The sequence below is a fragment of the Branchiostoma belcheri genome, unplaced genomic scaffold (assembly GCF_001625305.1).
Source record: "Branchiostoma belcheri isolate BF01 breed outbred unplaced genomic scaffold, Haploidv18h27 scaffold20, whole genome shotgun sequence".
NCBI lineage: Eukaryota > Metazoa > Chordata > Leptocardii > Amphioxiformes > Branchiostomatidae > Branchiostoma > Branchiostoma belcheri.
In genome coordinates, this window is record NW_017803491.1 from 3,516,303 (window position 1) to 3,526,086 (window position 9,784).

The 9,784-nt window shown below is 41.5% G+C and overlaps 2 protein-coding genes across 2 annotated transcripts; both read left to right on the plus strand.

Annotated features, from left to right (window-relative positions):
• The first annotated feature begins 2,989 nt into the window (after positions 1-2,989).
• Positions 2,990-4,276, plus strand: LOC109469117. The gene is made up of 2 exons (XM_019767497.1): positions 2,990-3,296; positions 3,863-4,276. Exons 1-2 carry the CDS (start codon positions 3,052-3,054, stop codon positions 4,017-4,019), a joined length of 402 nt encoding a protein of 133 aa, XP_019623056.1. The 5' UTR covers positions 2,990-3,051; the 3' UTR covers positions 4,020-4,276.
• A 1,228-nt stretch (positions 4,277-5,504) lies between these two features.
• On the plus strand, positions 5,505-7,582 carry LOC109469116 (polycystin-2-like). The gene is made up of 2 exons (XM_019767496.1): positions 5,505-5,799; positions 6,264-7,582. Exons 1-2 carry the CDS (start codon positions 5,694-5,696, stop codon positions 7,475-7,477), a joined length of 1,320 nt encoding a protein of 439 aa, XP_019623055.1. The 5' UTR covers positions 5,505-5,693; the 3' UTR covers positions 7,478-7,582.
• The last annotated feature ends 2,202 nt before the right edge of the window (positions 7,583-9,784 follow it).

Sequence of the window (9,784 nt, forward strand, 5' to 3'; positions counted from 1 at the left end):
AGAGAACCGTTTAACAACCAATGGTGTCTAGCCTGACCAGATCAAGAACAATATATTAAGAAACATGTAACAGTCGCCTGGAATGGTTGAATAAATTTTGGGACAATTCGTCTCTATCACTGAACAACGTCTCGACATTTTTGTTAATTAACCTTTCTGCAAACACTGTAACATCCGTTCATAAGATAGCTAGCTAACATGGGCACAAAATATTTTAAAAATGCAAGTATTTTTAAAATGCAAACCAAAAGCATCGTCCCTAGGAGCAGATTGCCGATGGAAATAGATAGGACTTTTACTAAAGTATCCAAATGGCATAATAACATACTTTTAGGCAGTACTATATTAGGCACATTTAGGGAAGAGAAAGCAAGGAGAAAACCAAGAAAAGTGGCGAAAGGGTCGGTGAGTTTCAACCACACATGCGACAGTGTCTAGAGGGAAGCCCAGCTGGACAAAAGGAATTAGAAAATTGTTGCTGTCGACCTACATGTTGGGACTGACATTAAGGCCTGGGGCAGCGAGTAAGTAAGTAATGAATCGAACACAAACCCAGGGTTGCTGTATATTGTGACTAATGTACAGAACTTACAGGTCCAAAACATGCCATTGTGGTGAGGTTAGGCGGAATAATAAGTGTCAGAGGTCGAACGTTTTCACACTCAAGTCATTGACCAGATAACTTGGTCGACATAATTGAATTGATCAGCTGCATGCAGAAATCATAGTACGTGTTGTGGTGGACTGTGTCCTAATGCTTGTTTATAGTCAGTAGCCCACGAAAAAGAGACATAGATTATATTTCTAAGAACTGTCTTCAGAAATTTATTCTGATTATTGACCGGCATGGTCTGTATCGCGTTAAATGTGTCGAATAGCCTGGTGGCTTGGCTAGCGGGCACGAGATTGAAAGGTCATGGGTTCGATTCCTTGCATTTCTGGATAGACGTTGTGTCCTTGGAAAATACACTTTACATAGTTGTCTTTCCTCACGGGTGTAAAATGAATACGAGACTTCGGTTGGGGAGGTAGAATGTGGTGAAAGGAGAGGGATGGGCTGCCGCTCCACCTTCCAATACCGTGCACTAGACACAGTAGGTTAACAACCCTGCCATTACGGCCTCAAAATGGGCGTGGGACCTCCTCTGCACCTGTATCGCGGAGTGATACAAAGTACTTGTGGCAAAGTGATACAAGCTACATAGGTGGCAATCAATGTGCCTGATGATTGAAGTAGTGCGAAAAGCTGTTGTCGTCGAACGTAAACGTATCGCAGTTCGTCATGTAGAACATATTCATCAAAAGGAAAACGTTTCTATTAGAGTTTTGCTGTTTGGGCAGAAAAACTCTGAAAAAGTCATATCATAGTCTGACTTGGAATGAACTCTAATGTTTTTAAATCAGTATACCTTACGTCTTTGGCCTTTCGGTGAACCCTATTTCAGAAAGCTAAAAACGACCTCGAACTTACAGTATAATAGGGGTACTTTACCTTATGGTACGAGTAGTCACAATATAGTTCTCTGTCGTAGGTCACTTTCTATGCACTCGTAGATGGCTGGCACCAATTCAAAAATGATAAGCTTGAATAAAAGAGTTGAATCAGTTTAATAGTGTCATAATTTGATCCTATGACGTGTTTTCTTTATTCTGCGAAGTAAACCAGCTTAGACACGCAAAGAAATTGTCATTCAAGCAACTGTATAGATTTCTCAAACTGCCACACGTTACAAGTAGCATCCACTACTTTTCGTCAGTGACTAACGGAATGTTTTGTAAAAGCCCTACAATCTTTCTAAACCTGATGACATGTTAAGTACATACACATATAAGAAGCAAACAAAGTCTAGCACTTAGTTTTGTTCCCTATTATGGCATAGACTTGGCAGTGACAGAACGTGGAAACGTCTGATGTGGACCAGATGCCTTGTACTAAAACCAGCGTGCGAGGTAGGAAAAATGTGCCAAATGGTAAACTTGGCTCCTACAGGCAGACAGCAGAAAACATTTCGCGGATATTTACTCTAAGTGTGCCAGGTAGAAGTGATTAATACCACATGCTTTGTTGACTGAACTTATGTTTTCCATTTTTTAAAGCGTGAATATATATCAACTAGCTGAAAAAATATATCGTAAATGCAAAACATTCTATGCTTTTCGCAAATAGCACAACGCAGAAAATATGACAGGATTGTTTCTACGTGACATGGTGCTGGTGAAAAATCACAATAATAAGTACATTCATCAACATGTTCTGGCACTAAAGGTACTGGCCGTTGCCAAGTTTCAAGGCTTTTAAGGTTCCAGAAGGTTGCGACATTAGGCCACAGCAAGTAATTTTTATGGATGACATCAGCGCGCGCATTAATTTTCGCCTGATTTTGGGAATTTGAAAGAGATTTTGTTGCCTTCTGAGTTCTGACAGTGGTCAACATGCCGAAAATGGGCAAAGATGTCTGTTGCCATTCCGGAAGGTGGATGGCACATATCTATAAAGAGAGGAGACAAGAAAAGGCTTTGATTTAATGTTTTGTTTCTTACTTTGATGAAGTGATATGTGATGTTGGCTGCGTTAATGTGGTGTTCCCACTGAATCAAAACCATTTGTACAGTGATTGAGTCAAAATTTGAAAATGTAGAAACCTTGTTTTTTTTCGGCCCGCCTTGTTTTTTTCGCCCTATCGCATTAGATTTGGAATCTGCGGAGGATGTCATCCATAAGATTTACTTGCTGTGGCCTTATAGAGTACGTAGATAGAGCAATGGGGTCGTCCATCACGGTTATTGGGGAGGGGAGTTGAATGAGAAATTAGAAAACTAGGATGGAAAAAGACGATCGAATGAAAGAACAACATCATACACCCATTGCTTTTAGCACATAACGTTAAAGACCTGTCCGGTAAGAAAAAGGATCACGTTAATAACATTTTACCACAGTAGCAACCACTTTGTAAAAAGTGCAGTTAGTTCACCCCCAACTTATTATACAGTAGCAAGCAAAGCAGCTTGGAGTGAGTTGGGACACTGTCTCTGTTTAATCAAAAGTCAAACATGGTACGCCTGGTGTTCCTCTGTATCGTCCTGTTCACGGTGGAGTGTACCGCCGCTAACCCCGTGCCGAAGCCGGACTACTTGCAGGTGATCGCCCAGGCGGCGTGCTCGGGAGTCATCGGGGCGGAGTCCGCCTACATCTGGGCCGTGCCAAGGGACTGCTCCGCTACCGGGGACGGGATGACCTGCGAGCAGGTCTGTCAGGAACACCAGTCTGCCCTGTTGGACCAGACCTCCAGCCGACGGTAATTACAATGGGCATGTTTAAAATTTTATGGCTTTTCCTTGTGGTTATATGTTTCTCTTCCCCATCCCGAGTCTTGTTATCTGTCTTTTAAATCCCCTAACTCACCCAACCATTCGTACTACATCCACCCACCCACCAACTAACAGATTTCCTCCTTTCCGTCTGGACCCATTCTCTCCTAGATCCTCTGCTCCATCTGTCCTTGCGTACTGTTCAGTAACGTTTACCTTCACATATTGTCCTTGGTCTCTTTCTTCTTCGTCTTCTCGTCCTCTCCAAACAAGTAAGGTCAAAGACCTGGACAAAACGGCTGTCACTATGGTAACGTACTGTAGCAGACACCCCGTGGTGTTGGGTTACATTATGTAGCAACGTTGGAGGGGCTGGCCATCATATATATGAATGTATTGTAAGAATACACAGTAAAATAAGCAGTGGTTTGTTAGGCTAGACCGCCCCCATGTGAATAGAAGTTTACACATGTTACTAGTACTCTAAGTTTCTTTTCTCTTATTGACTCTTATCCATTGAGTAATTCATTTATTTAATCGTATTTTATATCAGCCCAAACGTCTTCTGCTTTGACGCCTTCCAACTCCACTTCATCCGTACGTCGGAGATGGACTATACCAAGACGTACCACTACCAGCGTGTGCAGGGGTGTTCTTGGCGGGCCAACCACTGCGGACCCAACTACTGCTGCTGCCGTACCCCGTATTAAAAGCGGTGTGGCGTTGTTATAAGCATGCAAAAGCGCCGCCTTGCAGATCCCTAGCATAACTCATCACCTGAGCTTGGTTGAAGTGAATACAAGAAACACAGAAACTGTACCCAACTCATGACCATTTAACATAAACGTAATTTTTAATTGTAGACAGAGAAATAAACTTTGAAGTTGACCAAAACTTTGCATGGTATTTCTTCCTTTTATCCATACCATTTTGTTGTCAGTCTTGTATTGTCACTGTAAGTACAACAATATAGGTAATGAACAGTTGCTGTTTGTTGTTCTCTTATTGATCGAATCGCTAATTTTGATTGACAGGCACTGAGCCAAAGCAACAACTTATATATAACGTTATGTACCTCTACCAGTTGGCCAATGCTGTTGACCTTATCTGACCTTACTAGCTATGAAAGGTTACCTAAGGTCAGACGGCATTCTATATTGCCAGATGGAACAATACGATTCGAACGTTCTATTGTTACGACACAACTACTGTAACTGCTTTAGCACCACTATCCGCCCCAAGCTCTGACCACAACAGTTACTGTTACTTTGGTCCGAAACAGGAACACTCTAGTCCACTACAGCTGCATCTCTTCGCAACCATGTTTGTCCCCAAAGGAATGAGGAGGGCCAGAAAGGCACAAAGAGGTAAACAGAAATGTTTAGAGACGTCCTTTGTTTTTACAAAAAAATCATCTTGGCGGCTCTCCACTAGTGGCGGCATAGAATATTTGTTCTGTTTTGGGAAGGAGTCTTGGAAAGCTGGGGGGGGGGGGCGTATGAAATTTTATATCAAACCCATTTATATTAAAAAAGAAAAAGTTTTCAGCTTGGAAAGTATAACTGCATACTTGTTTGTGTGTAGTGATGATAGGACCAGGTACAGGCATTTATTGTCGTTAAAATAAACACCTCTTAAACGCACTACGTTGAACTTGAAGATAACATTTTTACATACTTTCCTAGCCCATGCAGAAGCACACGTTCGTGAAGAAGAGAAAGCTCAAGTTGGAATTCCTCCCCGTAAAGACGTGGACGTTGCCCGTAGACTTACACTGAAGGAGGCTGGACTGTACCACCTAGTCCTCGAGACGGGGAGGTACATGGTTTTCGTCTTGTTGGTGCTTGGGATAGCCCACACCATGGCCGTGCCCAACGCATATCACCTCAGTAACAACGTGGAAAATACGTTCCTGTCTAAACTGAACAAGGTAAATCGTTGTACTAAATAAGAATTGCATATACTAGTATCTAGTATCATATTTCATTGTGATCAACGCTACATGGATATGAAACACGTCATACTCCGAACAATTCAAATAAGAAAGCAAGAAAAGAGTAGTCGTTATTTCTTCATTTTGTCGTCAGTCTTAGATTTTTATTTCTGTTAATTGTAATTATATAATGCCTTGTTCCAGGACCTGCAATGTTCTTGCCTGCTCTTAACTGGAATTGCTTTAAACAAGCCACCTTTCTGTGACGTCAAGCTCTTTTACCTTTGCAGACACAGTCCTTTAGCGCCTCCTTGCGGTTCTAGAACGAAGTTACCGATTCACTAACTTCTAGCTCTTTCAATATTTAATATAGGGGAGCAGTTCACAAAACGACTTCTATTTCCAATTTGATTCCCAACAGATTAACGTCAGTGTCGATGTGTATGATTGGATGGAGAATGAGCTACTTCCGAAGTTGTCGACGGACGGATACTCTGCCGACGGCCAGTCTGTACTTGTTGGATCAGTGAGACTGCGCCAAGTCCGAGTACCTTTATGTGCGTATTTCAACACATATAGATTATCATTACTGTCGTGCCTCGATGGATGGCTAGATGGCGCTTCTGGGCGTAGTAGTAGTTGACAAGCATGTTTGTCAAAACCAATTCTATTAAAAGCGAGAACAGTTTTAAGGAAAGACTAGACAAACTCATGAAACAGAACTGATGTATAACAACAGAGCTCTAGTACTCAAATCTAAAACTCATCTGAACTTGGTTCAATATGAGTATCCATTCCGAACTTGAAAATAGTATACGTGTTATGTATAGTAAAGATTCATTTGCTTACTAAACAAGTAGACAAACGAATATATATAAGAACATTCTACATATATTAGTTAGAGTATAGCAATGTCAACATCAAGATGAACAGGTTATGGTGTAATATAGACACTCCTCTGCTCCAAGTACTTTTATAAATGTTTACTCACTACATTCCTCTTTCCTATCCAACCCTTCAGATACATGCGCGTTTCACGGCGGAAGGATCTCCAGCGCCAGGCTGCTGTCCATGTACTTCGACCTGTGCGCGGAGGACTACACGCGGGGTGGTGCGGCCAGAGGTCACTACCAGCCTGGATGGGCGAAACTGTCGAACATGACCGGTCTACCCAACATGTCAAGCCCCTGGATTTACAGGCAAACAGACAGTATTTGGTCCCTGTCGCACTACGACAGCGGTGGATACGTGGCGGATATAGATCCCAGATCGCCCACACATAACGAACACTTGAGTGAGCTCCGCAACATGAGCTGGATCGACAGACAGACGAGGGCAATTTTTGTGGATTTCACTCTGTACAATGCTAATGTGGATTTGTTCTGTGTGGTTTCCATACTTGTAGAAACCCCGGCTACCGGAAGAGCGAGAGCCCAGTTCGACCTACCAGTTTTACGCCTCCACCTTTACAACCAAGCCACCGACACTGTGCTCCTGGTCTTCCAGATTTCCTACGTCGCTTTTCTCGCTTACTTCATCTATTACGCTGCACATGGTATCCTCAAAGATAGAATGAAATATCTCAAAGATGTATGGAAGGTTCTGGACCTGATAATTGTAACGTTATCTCTGATAGCAGTCGCCTCTTTTGGTGCACTGATGATGTTGATCGAAACTACCCTACAAAACTATCGCGAAAACAGCACCTCGTTTCTAAATATCGCTCCCGTCGTCCTAGTTGACAGAACACTGCTGAGCGTGGTTTCTATCTTGGCTTTCATTGGCTGTTGCCGATGTTGTAAATTACTGAGGGGAAACAACAGTCTCTCTTTGATGCGGAGTACTTTCGGCCATGTGATAAAGCCTATGTTTTCGCATGGAGTCGTCATTGTGATCGTCATGCTCGCCTATGGCATGATGGGTAATATCTCTTTCGGCTGTGACGTAGAGTCCTACTCCACCATCTACAACGCACTCCTGACTGTAACAAACTTTGTGATTGGTTCGTACCAACTGGACGATTACGTCATGTTTCCAACTTTAGGGACGATGTTTTTCATCAGTTTTATTCTTTCCATGAATTTCGTTCTCCTGAATTTCTTCGCGACTATCATGATGGACGTGTTCTTCGTTGAGAAGGAGACTTTTGAGACCCCAGAAGACAGAGAAATTGTGACGTACACTATAAACAGGGTCCGGGCCCGCCTGTTAGGTTGGAGGGGTCACAGGTCATAGAGAGAACCGTTTAACCAATGGTGTCGAGCCTGACCAGATCAAGAACGACTAAGAAAAACATTCGCCTGGAATGATTGAATAAATTTTGAGACAATTCGTCTCTATTGAATCGACATTTTTGTTAATCCTTTCTACAAATACTAACATACGTTCATGAGTTAGGTATTTAGAATAGCTACACTAGCATACGCCATACCGTTTATCGGGATAGTTTCATTGTTATCACCGTTATCGAAATGGCGTTATGTTGGGTGTGCTCATAATTCGAGAACAAGCACATGTAGGTTCAAGGCCACAAGTAGCTTTGAATGTCTAACTGGGTGTAGTTCTATCACAAACGGTGATGCATAATGTAGTACACGAGTATGTAATTAAAAAGAAGATTACGACATGTGATTTAAACAATATCCAATAGGCCTTTATTTTACATATATATTTGATACATACCCTATATAATGACCTGGCCAATTGCAAACACTCTAACACTATTAAAAAAAGAGGAATAAATAATTATTGTATCATGTAGACTTTAGTTACTTTATTTCATTGTTCTTTTATGTTTTGTAATTTGCAATTAGCCTCCGGGCAAGAAATTGCAATAAACTTTTCAACTATATGCATGCAAACAAAAATGAGTGGAAACCATCGTCCCTAGGAGGAGATGAAAATATGATAGGCCTTGTGCTGATGAAATATCAAAATGGCATAACAAGGTGTCACTTCATCACATCAAGGAACCTGTAGGGAAGAGGAAGCAAGGAGAACCAAGAACAGTGACGAAAGGGTCGATGAGCGACACTATCTAGAGGGAAGCCCAGCAGGACAAAATAAATTGGAAAATTGTTGCTGTCGACCTACAAGTTGGGACTGACATCAAGGCCTGGGGCAGCGAGTAAGTAAATAATGAACCGAACACAAACCCAGGGTTGCCGTATATTGTGACTAATGTACAGAACTTACAGGTCCAAAACATGCCATTGTGGTGAGGTTAGGCGGAATAATAAGTGTCAGAGGTCGAACGTTTTCACACTCAGATCAAGTCATTGACCAGATAACTTGGTCGACATAATTGAACTGATCAGCTGCATGCAGAAATCATAGTACGTGTTGTGTTGAACTGTGTCCTAATGCTTGTTTATAGTCAGTATCCCACGAAAAAGAGACATAGATTATATTTCTAAGAGCTGTCTTCAGAAATTTATTCTGATTATTGACCGGCATGGTCTGTATCGCGTTAAAGGTGTCGAATAGCCCAGTGGCTTGGCTAGCGGGCACGAGATTGAAAGGTCATGGGTTCGATTCCTTGCATTTCTGGATAGACGTTGTGTCCTTGGAAAATACACTTTACATAGTTGTCTTTCCTCACGGGTGTAAAATGGATACGAGACTTCGGTTGGGGAGGCAAAGTGTGGTGAAAGGAGAGGGATAGGCTCCACCTTCCAATACCGAGCCCTAGACACAGTAGGTTAACAACCCTGCCAAAATGGACATGGGACCTCCTTTGCACCCGTATCGCGGAGTGATACAAAGTCCTTCTCACAAAGTGATACAAGCTACGTAGGTGACAATCAATATGCCTGATGATTGAAGTAGTGCGAAAAGCTATTGTCGTCGAACTTAAACGTATCGCAGTTCGTCATGTAGAACATATTCATCAAAAGGAAAACGTTTCTATTAGAGTTTTGCTGTTTTGGGCATAAAAACTCTAAAGAAGTCATATCATAGTCTGACTTGGAATTGTTTGTTTGTTTATTTATTTATCCAGGATATACATGTCGCCTGTATGGCGGTTTTCAAAGATTCCTGGGGGGATAACCCCAACATAAAATTACATTACATAATAATTAAGATAAAAGAAGAACTAACACAGGTCAATTAAAATAGATAAACTCATCGTGAACAAAACGAAAATCGTAGCTAACTCATTATACAACCAAAATGAAACAAGGCAGCATAGAAGCAGTCATAATCATTCAGTTATCAAATCATAATGATAGGTCAAAAGGTTTATCAACCAAAGTAGATAATTAACCAAAAGTGGAGTTAGCTAATCAATGTAACGAAATATGATTAATCAAATCAAATCAAATAATATAGAAGTAACGTAACAAGTTGGCCTTTCAATATTAGTGTCCGGTATTCATATATTCTTGACTGTAGATCTTTTTAAACAGTGTAAGTGTCCCTGCCGATTTTAGGCGAGACAAAGGAATGAACTCTAATGTTTTTAAATCAGTACACCTTACGTCTTTGGCCTTTCGGTGAACCCTATTTCAGAAAGCTAAAAACGACCTCGAACTTACAGTA